Below are 15,283 nucleotides of genomic sequence, written 5' to 3' on the forward strand. Positions count from 1 at the left end.
TTTTCTCCGCCCACTTGACTCTCCTCCTCTTCCCTTTCCTTCCGTTCTCCGGGGCACGAAATGAGCCTCCGCCCCCTTCCCAGTCTGCGGTGCTCTGATTGGGCTTTTCTCTTTTTCCCGCCCTCTGCATCTTGGAGGAGGAAAGGATGCCTAAAGCTAAAAAAATTACAGTTTCGTTCGGCTCCCCTTTGTGGGGTAGCCTATCCTTTGATTGGCTCTGAGAAACGTCCTTCTACTTTCCCCGCCCCTTGCAGCCTCAAGGGGTGGCTTCCCCTCGTTTTTTCATTAGTTCTTCCGGAGGCCTTGTGGGGGTTCTTATTGGAAGTTCCTTGCTCTTTTCCCCGCCTCCAGCATGCAAGTCTCCTCCCCTTCTCCTCCTCTCCCTCTCTTCGCAGCCTAAGGTGCATCCGTCTCGGCTCTTTCTATTGGTTGTCGGGAGTCGGGGTCTCGGAGTCATCGAACTCACGGTGCTTCCGATTGGCTGGAGCCTGTGGGGTAAAGGGTCGTGGCCAAATGGAAAATGCCGGACGTTGAGTGGCGACTGCTAATTCCCGCCCCGGATGTGGTTGGTCTGGTTGAGTTGTTTACCCGTAGCCTAGCAACGTGGCCACTCTGGAAACTGAGGAAGGAGTAATTGAAGGGAAGGGAAGCCCCGCGGCTGCGCGGGCGGGTAAGTGGGGTCGTGGCGGAGAGGACGAGGTAACGGAGAAGATGAAGTGGACAGGGGTGGAACTTTCGTGCGACTAAAGGTCACGTAGTCCATGCCCCTGCCTCCGGGCAGGAACATTTGCCCAGCCCCTCCCCCACCGGGTGCCTTTCTTATGGCAAGGATCCCCCGAGGCCATCTAATCCAACTGCCCAATATTACTGAGGACGAAACTGAGACCGAAGCAGACAGAGCCAGGATGTGAATCCAGGATCATATAGGAATGTATGAGCTATAAGGGATCTCAGAGGCCATCTAGCCCAATTCCATTATACAGATGGGGAAACTGAGGCACAAAGAGGTCCAGGCTCACAGGGCCAGTTAAAGGGCAAAACAGGGACTGATCTCGGAATCTCCTGGATCCCAGCCCCACGAATATGCTCTGACCATCCATTGAATTTGATTTTGATTTGAGAGCTTTGCAAGTATGCCAACTCCAACTCCACCTACTGGATCTTGCTCCCAGTCTGTCCATAAGTAAATATTTTTTAAGTACTTACTATGTGCCAAGCTAGATGGTTCAGTGTATAGATCACTGGACCTGGAGTCAGGAAGACTTGAGTTCAAATCTGGCCTCAGATACTTACTAACTATGTGACCCTGGACAAGTCACTTCACCTCTGTTTCCTTTAATCCACTGGAGAAGGATACGGTGACACTTCTCCAGTATCTTTGCCAAGAAAATCTCATCAACAGTACAATCCATGAGGTCGTGAAGAGTTGACACAACTGAATGACTGAACAAGAACAATGTGCCAAGCTAGGGATTATGAAATCCCTAGAAACAGAGTCCCTGTTCTCAAGGAGCTTGTGGTTTAATAGGGGAGACAGGACGCAAACAACCATGTCCAGATCATATGTATACAGGATAAATTAGAAATCATTAACCAATGCAAGGTTCTAGAATTAAGGGGTATCAAGAAGTATGTCTGAGGAAGAATGAGGAGCTTGATGAGAGGAAACAAGAGACAAATGAGGTTGGAATGGAAAGAGCCTTGATTTGAATGTCAGCAAACCCTGGCCGGACACTAATGAAATATGATCCTGGGCAAGGCATTTGAGTTTTGGTAGGCCTCCAATTTCATCCTCTCTACAATAATGGTATTAGACTAGATGATCTCAAAGATCCTTTGAGCTGTGAACTTGGAACAAGCTCTGAGGTCAGAATTGCAGAGTCATGAAACCAGAGGGTCCATCATTGAACAAAAATCCTCTCTACCCAGACCTAACAAGGGGTCATCCAGCCTTTGCTTCAAGACCTCTAATGAAGGGATGCCCACGATCTCCTGAGGTAGCCCATTACATTTTAGGAGACCTTTAGAAAAGTTTTTCCTGATCTTGAACCAAAATCTCTTTTCAGCTTGCATCCATTTCTTCTAGTTCTGTCCTCTAGGGATGAACAAAAACAAATTTAGTAACTCTTCAGATAACTGAAAACTGCTATCATGTCATTACATTCCACCTCCACCCCCTGCCCCAGTAATGTCTTATTTAGGCTAAATACTCCCAGTCTCTATATAGAACAACCTCTGAGCCTTTTACCATCCAGGTTGTCGTTCTCTGAACACTCTCGTTCACATGTGTTCATATTCAGTCATGCCCTACTCTCTATGACCACATTTGGGGTTTTCTTAGCAGGAATACCAGGGTGGTTTGCCATTTCCTTCTCCAGCTCGTTTTACAGATGAGGAAACTGAGGCAAGCATGCTTAAGTGACTTGCCCAAGCTCACACAGCTAGTAAGTGTCCTAGGTTTGAACTCAGGAAGATGAATCTTCCTGACTGTAGACCCAGCATTCTATCTGCTGTATCACCTAGCTGCCCCTGAACACTTTACAACTTATGAATGTCTATCTTAAAATTTGGTGCTAAGAACTCAATACATCTGATCTGACTGGAGCAAATGAAAAAGAGATTATCCCCTCCTTATTCCTTGAAGTCAAACTTCTCTTGATACAACCTGAAATCAAATCAGCTTTTCTGCCTGCTGTGTCCAGAAGTGTGCTGGAACCAACTCTAACTAGCTAAAATTTCAATTATGAGCATTTACAGCTCAGAAATTAGAGGGTTTGATTTGGTGTTTTGTTGATTGTCTAGACTTCAGAAAGTGTTGATGATGTATATGAATCTTAAAATATGTTTGCATACACCCCCCACCCCCCCACGCCATCCCAGTTGTTAAACATTTACCAGCACACTCCTTCACATCATCCTCTGGCCTCATGTTGTACACTGAAGATGCTTAACCAGTCCAGAGCTTTTAAAAAGAAACTGCGAGTTAGATATGTTATCACCACCATATTGTACTCTGAAGATTATTTGTTAACCCAAGTGTAAGTCTTTATCGCTGTTGAATTCATCTTTTTGATTCACCCAAATGGCCTGGCCTTTTAAGATCTTTTTAAATGTTGACCTCATTTTGACCATCAGTTATCTCTCCTAGTTTCATATTATCTGTAAATTAGATAAGTGTGCCATCCATACGCTTTTATCCCACTTACTGATAAAACTACTGGACAACATGGGGCTAAGAACTGATCCCTATGGTACTCTACTAGAGACCTCCTTTAAATTGTCATTGAAACATTAAAACCTAGTTAACCTATTTTAAATCCATTTAATTGTTCTGCCATCTTTCCATTATTTCTATAAGAATAGCATGACTTTAATAAGTGCTTTGTTATGAAATCTCTGTCAACTGAACTACTAGTCTAATAATGTCATAATTTTTAAAATTTTTAAATTATTTTATTTTAATATATTATTTGAATATAACATTATATATAATGCAATAATATTATATATTATAATACATATTATTAAAATTTTTAAAAATTAATCCCACATTAACTGGTTTGATGAATCCATACTGGCTCTTTATGGCCACTGCTTTCTTTTTCTAGGTATTTATTAGTTGTTGTTCATTTGTTTCAGTCCTGTCTGATCTTCATGACCCCCATTTGGGCTTTTCTTGTCACACGCACGTGTTCATATTCAGTCATGCTCCACTCTCTATGACCCCATTTGGGGTTTTCTTAGCAGGAATACCAGGGTGGTTTGCCTTTCCCTTCTCCAGCTCATTTTACAGATGAGGAAACTGAAGCAAACAGGGTGAAGTGACTTGCCCAGGGTTACACAGCTAGTAAGTATCTGAGGCCAGATTTGAACTCAGGAAGATGAGTGTTCCTGACTTCAGGCCCAGCACTCTGTGCACTGCACCACCTAGCTGCCCCCAGGTATTTATTAACCATCCCCTTAATAATAAGTTCAAGAATTTTGTAGGGAATCAAAGTCAAACTACTGACCTGCACTTTGCAAATTCCATTATCTTCCCTCCCTTTCAGAAAACTTTGGGTGGCATTTTCCCTGACTCTAATGCTTCAGTACTTCTCCAAGAACTTTCCAAGATTATTGACAGTCACCCTACAGTCATGTACACTAGTGCTTCATGTACCCAAGGATGTAGCTCCTTTGGCCAGATGATCTGGAGACAGAGAGGACAACTAGGTATACTCTCACTATCCCTCCATTCATCTTGGGTTTCAGTCCCCTGTTTGCCGTTTTTGTTCTGCCCTTAACCGATCAAAGATCATCGCTCTTGGCAGAGAAGACCAAAGCAACATAAGATTTAAGCAAGTCATCTGTTTCTTAGTTGTCAGTCAAAATTTTAGATCCATCCTCTGAAGGCTTTTAAATCTGCCTTCCCCCTCAATCTTAGAATATTCCTATTCTTTCTCTTTCCTTTTCTACTCTATTATAAACTCTTAAGGTGGAGTGGTACCTTCTATCCTACAATACTTCCATGTTGGTGAGAACCAGATCTAGAATTGAATTTGCCTTTGTTCACTCCTCTGGTCTCTTTTGGCAAATTATCACAAGTGCAAGTCAAATGTCTGGGTGTTCAGCCTTCAGTGGTTAGAGACTCCAGGAGATTTGTGGATAATTGAAGTCTTACATTACTCCACTGTCAAGCCCATGTGCCAAGCATGGGAGGTGTTTCCCATGCTCCTCATTTGTTTCTTTCTGTCCAGGTGGTATCTAAGCGTCCTCTAGTCGTGATATCCATTCTGATTCTGCCTCTTCTGATCTTGACCAGATGCCCTCCTCCTCTATATTTACCCTCTCTGATTTCTGAATGAATTTTACATGAGTATATCTTCTTCACATACAGTGATCTAGACTTGAAGTTTTGGCTCTGGGTCCCTGACTTTGCTGACTGTGCATAAGAAAAGAGAAGACAAGAAGAGCATTATAGAAAGAGCCTTGCACAGGAATCAGTGAACCTGGGTCCTGGTCCTGTCTCCGACGTTCATTCTTCTTGTGACCTCGGACTAATCACTTCCTTTCTGCAGCCTTAGATTTTGTTCTCTACATGATGGAAGGATGGGACCAGATGTTCGACAAGGACCTTCCCAGTTCTGACATCTTATGATCTAATGTGCCCTTCCGTCCCTGACAATTCACATTTTAAGGTTTGTTCTAACTCGGGCATCTTTGTTCTCAGAACTCTCCTGTCTTGGACATTCTGTATTCTAAAGTCCTTCCAGCTGTGATGTCCTCTGGCTGTAGAGATCATCCCTATTCTTTGTGATTCTGTGTTCTGAATTTTAGAACATAGAATTCTTTTTTAAGAGTATTTTATTTTTTCCAATTACATGTAAAGAGCAAATCTGAACCTTCATTTTTTCGAAAAAGATTTTGAGTAGAACATAGAATTCCAAGAACACAGAATATCATGTTCTAAGAATCTCTTCTAGCCATGGCATTTTTATAACTGACTGAAAGTGTCCAGGACTAGGGCATTGAACAAGGCAATTAGAAGATATGGTTTCTATGTCTGGCACCCTGTGTGCTGAATCTGACCAAGATGCTGACATTTAATTTTTAATTTAACTTTTTTTCCCCTTTCTATAACAGGACATCATCTTTCTGGGATATATTTTTCAAATGTGCATTTTAACTTTGACAAGCATTCCAAAGGTGAGCCTAGGAAAAGAATATGGGAAAAATGAGAATGCAAGGTAAAACCAAAATGTAAATGATTGTAAAGGATGGAACATATGTCTGTAAAACTTCTGTTCCTTCTTGATTATTAACCCTAAGTTCAAACGTGTATATGGTAACTTTAACCTAGTAGTAAACTCAGTTTTTACCACCCTTTTCTGGATACCAGAGAAGATCATAGCATCCTTTATCTAGAGCTGAAAGGGACCTTAAGGGTCATCCAGTCCAACCCTCTCTCCTTACCAGTGAGGAAACTGAGGCCCAGCCAGATGAAATGACTTGCCCCAGGTCACTCAGGTAATAAGCATTAGAGGCATAATTTGAACCCAGATCTTCTGACAGAGCTAGCTTTCTTTCTACTCTTGTGTGTGATGTCCTTGTCTCCACTAAATACTTCCCTCCTTGGTCAGAAGTGGACTTATAGTTCCAATTAACTTAGGCTTCTGATAGTCTATAAAGAAAATCAGCCAGTCAGTCAGCAGGCATGTGTTAAGCCTTACTATAACTCAGGCTCTGTGCTAAACAATTATTAGAGACACACTTGACACTAATAAGGTATCAAGGAAAATTTCTTACAGCAGAGTTCAGAGGAATTGAACATTTGGCCAAAGCAGGTCCCCACCCACCTTTCAAGAGGAGGGAGCACTGAATACAGAAGTGAGATGAGCTATATACTGTTAGTTCAAGACAGATCCTTCCACCAGGAGATGGATTAGTCCATTCTCCATTAGGTCACTATCTTCTCTACATGCCCATTACATACCCCCCCTTAGTGTGATTCCCCCTTTCAAACATGCTGTACCATAAGACCCATGATCAGAAAATGGAGGACAATTTTATGCGGTGTGTGTCTGCTTATATGCATGAGGTTCATTAAGAAAGCGCAGTGAAGTTTCCTTCATTTTTCTTGGCTAGTTCCAGCTACCTGTAGATTTGGTTCCTTTATCAAAAACTTTGTAATTTTCTAAAGGCCACTGTCTGCTTTTGATTGGCTGAGTCCACCAGCAGTCTGCTGGCCTTCTTATTATCTAACTTATTCTCAATGACTTCTTCAACTAACAATCACTTACTGTGGAAACTGAACTTTTGCTGTCTCTCACACTCTGGATTACAGATAGAAGGAGAAAGACAAATATTCCCTCCCTTCAAGGAGCTTACATTCTAATAGGGAATGACCACCCATCAAAGGAAACTGGGGGTAAGGGGTAAGTTGTAGAAAGAACCTAGCCTAGGGCCTTGTAAAGATGGGTCAGCAGGATAGCCAGGAGAAGGATGAAGGATGAACACATTCTTGGCCTGGGCCTCCTCCTTAAATTGGCTGGGAAGGACCAGACACTCAAAAGGCAAGGCTGCGGGGGTAGAGCAGAGTGAGCCTCCAGGGCGAAGGGATGCTATGGCACAGGGGAAAAAGTCCCATGGAGTCCTAGGCTGTATGGCCCAGAGAGGGGTGAAGTCACAATTCAGGTTACAGCCAAGATGCAGTGATTCTGTTATACCCAGCCTAAGTCATCCCCTACGCTAATCCTTTGCTTGAGCCAGATGGGTCTCCTCCCTGTTCTCCAGATACCCCATGTATAGTCTACCCTTCAAGAAACACTTTCCACACCAGGTTGAAAACAGACCACTCCGAAGAAGCACAGTCTACAGATCTGCTTATGCCTCTATCAGCTGAAAGAGAAATACAACATAGGAGTGTTAACTTCTGGGCTTCACTGGGGTGAGAGGACTGGAGTTTGTAGGAAACTTCAGGGAAAGACCTGGAGGATGACATTGAATGCTAGAAACCAGGAGTCCTACCAGCTTGCCATGAAACCTTACCATGTCTGAGCCTCATTTTCCTTATCTGTTAGACAGAGTTAGATTGGACAGTTTCTAAGCATTTTCCCAGCCCTGACATTCCCTTTTCTAAGGCCCCTCCAGCCCTGACATCCCCTGTTCTAAGGCCCCTCCCAGCTCTGACATTCTCTGTTCTCAGACCCTTCCCAGGCCTGACATTCCCTTTTCTAAAGACAGAGATGTCAAACATAACCAGGCCACTTGAGGCCTACAAAACTCCCAGGTATGCCCTGAACCAGATTAGAATGTCATTGGGAAATACTTAACAAAATAAATAAAAAGACAGTAAAATATGGGTAGTGTTAATATGTAGTTTTCTAAATCATCATGTGCCTACAGAGATCCTCACGTACAGTTTAGTGGCCCCTGTTTCTATTTGAATCTGACCCCTGCTCTAAGGTTTCTGCCAACTCTGATGTTCAAGGCACTATGGACCCTCAGTAATAGAGGGGGCACCTTATGTTTTGTTATTTTGTTGAAGTATATGACAAGGGTGCTCTCTGGAGTTCACATCCCATCTCTTCTCATTTACTACCTTTTGTGCCCTTAGACACATCACGTCACTTCCCTGGGCCTCACAACGTCCTCATCTATAAAAGGAAGCTTTGGGGGTGGGCAGTGTCTGAAGGCCTTTCCAGCTCCATCTGGGACTTCTTGTCCTATTTATCCCCCCAGTTTCCATGTCCTCTGTAAAGCCTTCCCACATTTGTCTCTCCTGTAACCTTTAATCAGCTCCCCACCTCCAGCCTCCATCTTGGAGCTCTCAGACCACCAGCACCTAGGTATGTAGCAGAGGTTCAGTAAATATTTGTTGATTGAAAGAAGGAAGAAAAGAAGGAGCTAACTTTACAGTGTCTGGTGAGTTTCCTAAAAGTTATGTATAAATTAAATGTTTGGTATATCCTATCATTTAGAGACAATTGGCTATTTTGATTCCCTTCGTAAAGTAAGGAATCCTTTGGAAATGTCACTTAGCATGACCTCATTTTTGTGGGGTTTTTGTAAGTTACAATTTTTGTATTCCAGTTTCTTTAAAGTGAGATACACATACATATATACATATTTATGTATATAAGTATCCATATGTACAGGTAAAAATTCAGATGACTATATGTATGTCTATATGTGGCACATAGATGTGTGTATACATGTACATACATATATGATAGTATATGTATACACACATCTATTTGTTGTTCAATTGTTTTTCGTCATACCCAACTCTTTGTGACCCCATTTGGGGTTTTCTTGGCAGAGATACTGGAATGGCTAACCATTTCCTTCTCTAGCTCATTTTACAGATGAGGCAGCTGAGGCAAACAGGGTTAAGTGACTTGCCCAGGGTCACCCAGCTAGTAAGTGTCTGAGGCTGGATTTGAACTCAGGTCTTTCTGACTCTGTGCCTAGCACTCTATCCACTGCACCACATAGCTGCCCGTGTAACCTATTTATATATAGGTAAAAATTCAGATACCTTTTAATCAATCATAAGCTGTTGATTTCCAAAACAATATTAATAATTACTTCAAAGTCATCCATCACAGAGAAAATCTTTTTATTAAAATCAATGAAAACAGACCAAGCACTTCCATTCCAGCTCCCAAGCTGAACCCCAACACTGGGTAGTAGCAGCTCCCCAGTCTTCTGGAGGCTCCAGCAGGGCCAACTGGTGCTTTCTCTTAAGGACTCAAAAAGTAAGATTTTCACATGGCTGAAGAGCCCTGAGTCTTGGGTCATAGTTTAAGGTTGTTGCCACCCTGGCCAAACCTATAGGATGTCTCTCTGTTTATCATTCCTTCTTTTCAGAGTCCACAGAATTGGAGTGGAGACTCTGCCTAACCTACAAAGCCTTCAAGTAACGGATGAGACCCAGGTGCTCCTGAAACCACCATCAGTTTTAGGAAAAGGTCCCTGCATCCAGCATGTCTACAGAAGTGATTGTGGCCCCCCTCTATCAGGGCTCTGAGATAACCACCAGTAACAGGCTGAGGCTGGCTACGGGCCCAGCTTCCAAAAAGGTCTTGTTATCATGCACAACCACCAACCAGATGGACCCTGCTCGGACCAAACTCACCACGATCGAGACCAAGAGGATCATCTCCGTCCTGGATGAAACCATCCGAAAGGTGGAGCTGGTGACTCTGCTCTCCGCTGCTGCTTACAACCCAGAGCATTTGGAGGGGTTGTTGGAGGATGACATCATCAAAGCCGTCCGAGACCACGAGGACTTCTGCAACACCCTCCTGGAGCTGGATAACCAGATGAAAGAAGAGGAGGAGGAGCTCGCAGAGTCAGGGGACCCCCACCTGCAGTTCATCATTGAAAAGCATAAGCACGACCTCATGCTTCTCAAAGAGGAGGTGAAAGGTTCTGCCCGCAACACCCTGAGAATCTTCCTGCTCAACCTCCAGGCTGGGGAAATCCTTCGGACCCAGGTCATGGGGAGAAGTGAAGAGGCCAACATTTTCCTCCAAGCTTTGACTGAATTCAGGAGCTTTGTGTTCGAGAAGCTCCTCACCAGCCCCATGGAGGAGAAGGAAAAGAATGAGTTCACAGAAGAAATCGCTCTCCGGGAAAAGAAAAACAATGACATGATCCAGGACCTCGAGGCAGAGCTGTCTTCCACCATCAAATCGAGGAATTCCGAGGTAGGAGGTAGGCGCAGGGCGCCAGAGAGACTGGGGCGTGACTCAGGGCTCCTTGGTAAGCAGCCATGGCTGCTGATGGTGATGAGGCTATGTCCCTCTTAGCAAGAGGCAGGCAGAGTGAACCAGCCACAGCATCTGCTATGTTCAGACTGGCACTTTAATTCTGAATGATAAGCCTTTATTAAGCATTGATAAGATGCTAACCAAGGTTCAAAATTTCCCGATTTTAACTATGGCTCCTGGTTTGCTATGGACCAACAGTGAAGGGGCAAGAGGACAGACCTCTTGCAAGATGAGATGGTAGATTTTCATTCATTTAATTCCTTCATGTTTCACTCATCCTTAATCAAATGCCTCTGCCATCTGGGTAACACCACCCATATGGCATACAGTGGCTTTCAATGGGGAGTCTTCCCAGCCTCTCTGGTGGAGAGGCTGATTTCCAGGCCACCACCCTTGGCTGATGGCACCTTCTCTCCTTTCCCCTGGTCCAGATGGAGAAGGAGAACTTTGTGATCCAGGAACTGAAAAGTCACCTGCACCAGGTGCTCAAATTCTCAGAGAATCACCTGCTGCGCACCAAGCAGGAGGCAGAGAAGCAGCAGAAGGCTGAGCTGCGGACCTCCCAGGGCCGGATCACCAAGATCCAGCAGGACATCCTCATGCTCAGGACCCAGTACCACAACGTTGTGGAGGAGAACCGGGACAGTGAACAGGCACTCAGAAAGGTAGAGGCAGGAGCGGGGAGAAAGGCCCAGAGTGGAAAGGGGGTACCTCCAGACGCACACACACACACACACAAACACACAATCCAGGCACGTGCATGTGGAAGGACTCCCACCGAGATGGGATGTTTCCACAGGCCAGAGCTGCCCTATCATCTCAGAGAAGCACTTAGCTCTGGTAGGGTAGATGCAGGGCTCTGATTATTCAAAGATTAGGGAGGGAGGACTGTGACAGAGGAGACACGCCCTCGGGGATGCACCCAGTTGGCCTGTTCTGGCCTAAGGACTCTGCATAACCCGAGGGCCATTCTTCCCTCTGGCGGGATCTGAAGCCTGTTTTTCCCTGTGGCAGTCCCTTCAGGGGAGTCTCTTCCATGGCCACACGCCATGATTGGAGGTTCTACCGCAGGCTTTCAGACTTTATCAGAAACCAGAATCCAGGAGATTTTTGTCTTGGCCCATTTAATGGTGCCTTCTTTTCACGTAGCATCTGTCTAGGACTTCAAGCCTCATGAAAGGTGACATGTTTATCTTCACAGCACGCCTGTGAAGAATTGGGGAGATAATTTCTTAGGTAAGGAAAACCAAGGCCCTGGGAGACAGAAGGCAGCCTGTCTAAGGCAGCAAATCAAGAGAAGCACCTGCACTTGGTAGCCATAGTAGGTGCCCTGTGAATGCAACCAGGGCTCCTGATCCGGTGAATGAAGAGCCAGGTCTCCCATACTATGTTGATGTCTCTGTTGCCAAGATTAAATCATTTGTTTGTGGCTTTTCTTTTGTTTTTCAGAAGAACTATAAACTAGAGACAGAAATAGAGAACTGGATCCAAAAATATGATACTGAGATGGGAGAAAAGCAGGTAGGAGTCTCTGACATAAAGCGTCTCTCCTTTTCTTTCCATAGAACTACAGCAAAGGTCTCAGATGATTTACTGTATTTGTGAGGCCAGGCCTCAGTTATGAAGGCAACTCACACGCTGGGAGGGAACAGGAGACAATGGGAAAACAACAGACCTGGAACCTGAAGAACCAGGTTCATATCCCAGCTCTTGACGTTGAATAGCTGTGTGATGGTGGGCAGGTCTTGTTGGCTGCGTTACATTCTTGTTAGTAGTTAAGACTTTCAGGTTCTCCATTCCTTTACTTCTGTCATGGCCCTGGATGAGTATGTGGAGGTGAGCGTCACAGAAATGATCCTCTCCAGATCCTCATCACTACCTAGCAATGCTAGGTTGACTCTTCTCCTTGGCTCTGTCTAGTCTTTATTCACCTCCATCATCTGTCCACTGCCCTGGGAAAGAAAGGGCAGAGCATGGTGGAATGGGAAAGGTGGGCATCAGCACCATTTCTGAGAAGGGCGGAGCTGGAAAGGGCCCCACAGGCCACATGGCCCAGTCTCTATCTGGTCAGTAATCCTGCTACCATGTCACTAGTCAGGACATCCAATCTCAACCTCTAAATCCCCCCAATGGGGGGAGGGGGTGACAGCCTCTTTGGGACAGCTTTTGTTATCCCCACATTCAGATGAACTCTTGCCCCTTGTAGCTCTTGTTCTGTCCTACCCAACAGGTCTGATCTCTTGTCTTTTCTTCAAGCTCTTAGGTTCCTCCAGTATTTTCTTCTGTAGGCCAAATATTCCCAGTGCCTTCCTCTAATCTTCACAGTGCTCTCATTCAACACTCAGTAAATGGCTAAGTGCCTGCTGTGTTCCTGGCCTTGGAGATCCTTCAGCACCTGGGGGTGGGGTTAGGTACAGCAGTGAGCATACTCCCTCCAGTGGTGCAGATAAAGACCCAGCCATCCCTTCTTATTCTGTGCCACTCTTCTCCATGTCCTCCACCCAACATCTGAGGACCTTCCTCTAGGCCTCTTGACATTGTGTGGATAGTAATGGAGCCCATAGGCATATGTCTATATACAAGGCCAGCCCACCTCCTTTTGTGGTCAGATGTCTCAGATATTCTCGAGACTACGCTTGTGCAGTTCTGAGGTGATCGGCTCTCAGCCCATTTACACCCACCATGGGCCTCTCTTGCATGACCTGCAACTCTAATTTTGGGGAGGGGGTGATGGTGTTCCATGACTTGAAAGGTGAACACCCTCACCAAATATGGAAATTAAAGAGTAGGGCCTCTTATCTCAGGGAGAAGCTTCTTTGGTCCTAAACAGCTCCAGGCAATCTGACTGGCTTCTCTCCCTATCCAGTTATGGGCCCAATTCACTATTTGGTATAATGTCTACCAAAGATGGAGGTCCTGAGGGACCAGCGGCCAGCTCTTCATGCACCTGTGTGTCATGGCCTAGAGAGTGGACATTTTTCATTCATTTGGCTTTCCCCAGGTGGACAGTTAGATTGCCTTTTAGGAGACTGGGCAGAGGGACAGCATTTGATCTAATCAGCATACTTCAGACTGCAAAGAAGGGAAAACAGGCTCTCACCATCTACATGGTGTTCCTGGTCAGTTTAGACTCTACAGACTGCTTCCCTCCTGCCTACAACCATGTCTCCACAATCCTCAAGAAACCCTCACTTGATCCATCCATCCCTATTTCATCACCCTATTTTCTCTTCTCTCTTTTGTGGCTGAGAAGACCACCTGCAACAGGTGTTTCCACTTCCCCTCCTCTCACTCCCTCTGAACTCTACAATATGAGTTCCAACTGCCCTCTTTCTCTGTCTTCTTCTCTCTCTCGTCTCTCTCCTCTCTCTCTCGTCTTTCTCCTCTCTCTCCCATTCACTGTGGGAGACTCACTGTGTGTCTGTCTCTCTCTCAGAGGCAATTGGGGTGAAGTGACTGTTGGGCACCTGGACTGGCCCAAGCTGGAGGTCTTGCAGTGCTATCTCCATTACAGGAGGGTTGCAGCCAGATCCCTCCTGTTATCCGCATGAGGAAGATTTTCCAAATGACCCCAAACTATCTGGTTCCCTTAGGCTGAGTATGAAGAGCTAGACGAGATCTATACTGAGGAGAAGGCTCAGCTGGCAGAGCTAAAGGAAAAGCATGCAGTCCTGGTCCAGGAGTTTGTACAGATCAGGGAGGAGAGACTCATCAACTCCAAGAAGAAGCTGGAGGCTGAGAAGGAGATGGCTCTCATGGTGCGGGCAGCCACCCTCATCCAGGCTTTCTGGAAGGGCTATTTGGTCAGGTCACTGCTGAAGTTCAAGCGGAAGAAGAAGAAGAAAGGCAAGGGCCGGGGGAAGAAATAAGCAGCTGCCTGAGGGATCCCTCCTTCTCCCCCAGCCCCTCCCCAGTCCCTTTTTCCTGTCCCACTGGCAACCAAGTGGATTTGACTAGATATACACAGAGGTCACATTCCACAAATGCTTCCTCCTACCCCGGCCCAGGCTTTGAATGGGTGTGTGCACATGTCCCCAAGATGGTGAGAGTATGCAGGCCACAGTGAGCCCTTCAGATTCCTCATGCACCCTGCTGACCAGTGATCATGGACACCAAACATGGTGTCCACTTCCAGACCTTCCCTTTTTCTGTACTGATACCAATAAAGTCCCTTCTCCTTGACCCCACCCTGGGCATCTTTTCCCCCTGACTGCCAAAAGCAGAAGAGCAGGTCTTTAGGCCAAAAGAGCATAGAGCAGTGGGTCCACAGCTCCTAGAGAGGCCCAGACTCAGCTCTCACCAGCCCCAACTCCAGTCTGAAGAGTTAATAGAAGATTCCTCCCACTATGCAACCCCATCCTGACACAGCAGCAGTGATCCCAAACCTCTGAAGCTCAGGAAGAGTCCCAAAAGAGGGCTGGGTTGAACTCACTCAGGCCTGGCTGCTGATGTAAAAGGATTCCCTCTTTCTCCATGAGAATGTAAAACTCTCATGGGAAAAGGCAGAGAATGCAGCAGGGCAGACACACACACATCTGGGCACAGCCTCTAAGGAAGGCCTAGGATGAGGCCTCATCACAGCATGGAAAGGACCATGTGTGTACATAGAGGGGTGAAGGTGGAAAGGGGGTCCCACTACTTGTGTCCATTCTCCCAAGACCAGTTCAGCTAAGTTCACAGAGCCTCTTCCCCGGGGCTTGGATTTCTTCTTCAGCTACAATTCTCAGCTAATTTCCAAGGAAGTCCAATGTTCTGTAAACTCCACTGGGGGGTGGAGGGGAGGGTTTACCTAGGGTCCCTGAACTTGGTTTCGTTTTGTTTTGTAATTAACTGTATTTCAATAGAATTGGTTTCCTCTATAATCCTCTGTATGTAATTTAATGCATTTAACCACATTATGCTGAGAAAAGATCCACAGGCTGGAACAGATTACCAAAGGGATCCAGAATGCACAGAAGATTAAAATCCCCCTACATTGGACACAGAAAAGTTATACCTCGCAACTAACAAAATAGAGAACCTCAAAA

The 15,283-nt window shown here is 45.5% G+C and overlaps 1 protein-coding gene across 5 annotated transcripts; it reads left to right on the plus strand.

Moving 5' to 3' along the window:
* Positions 1–7: 7 nt before the first annotated feature.
* IQCD (IQ motif containing D) lies at positions 8–15,118 on the plus strand. Of its 5 annotated transcripts, none has more exons than XM_072600379.1 (7): positions 450–670; positions 4,877–5,177; positions 5,623–5,685; positions 9,352–10,193; positions 10,688–10,921; positions 11,706–11,777; positions 13,850–15,118. In XM_072600379.1, the coding sequence occupies exons 4-7, from the start codon at positions 9,468–9,470 to the stop codon at positions 14,123–14,125; spliced, it is 1,308 nt and encodes a 435-aa protein (XP_072456480.1). In that variant the 5' UTR covers positions 450–670; positions 4,877–5,177; positions 5,623–5,685; positions 9,352–9,467; the 3' UTR covers positions 14,126–15,118. The 5 variants fall into 5 exon arrangements, with proteins under 5 accessions (XP_072456482.1, XP_072456480.1, XP_072456481.1 ...); XM_072600380.1 differs by having other exon boundaries at positions 5,058–5,177; XM_072600381.1 differs by lacking the exon at positions 4,877–5,177 and having other exon boundaries at positions 8–670.
* Positions 15,119–15,283: the final 165 nt, after the last annotated feature.

The sequence above is a fragment of the Notamacropus eugenii genome, chromosome 4, assembly GCF_028372415.1.
Source record: "Notamacropus eugenii isolate mMacEug1 chromosome 4, mMacEug1.pri_v2, whole genome shotgun sequence".
NCBI classification, from domain to species: domain Eukaryota; kingdom Metazoa; phylum Chordata; class Mammalia; order Diprotodontia; family Macropodidae; genus Notamacropus; species Notamacropus eugenii.

Excerpts from the sequence above, each read along its gene's own strand:
- IQCD (XM_072600381.1), top strand. The coding sequence starts at position 9,468 with ATGTCTACAGAAGTGATTGTGGCCCCCCTCTATCAGGGCTCTGAGATA. Across the intron at positions 10,194-10,687 it reads TCAAATCGAGGAATTCCGAG|ATGGAGAAGGAGAACTTTGT; the intron begins GTAGGAGGTAGG and ends CCCCTGGTCCAG. Across the intron at positions 10,922-11,705 it reads GTGAACAGGCACTCAGAAAG|AAGAACTATAAACTAGAGAC; the intron begins GTAGAGGCAGGA and ends TTTGTTTTTCAG.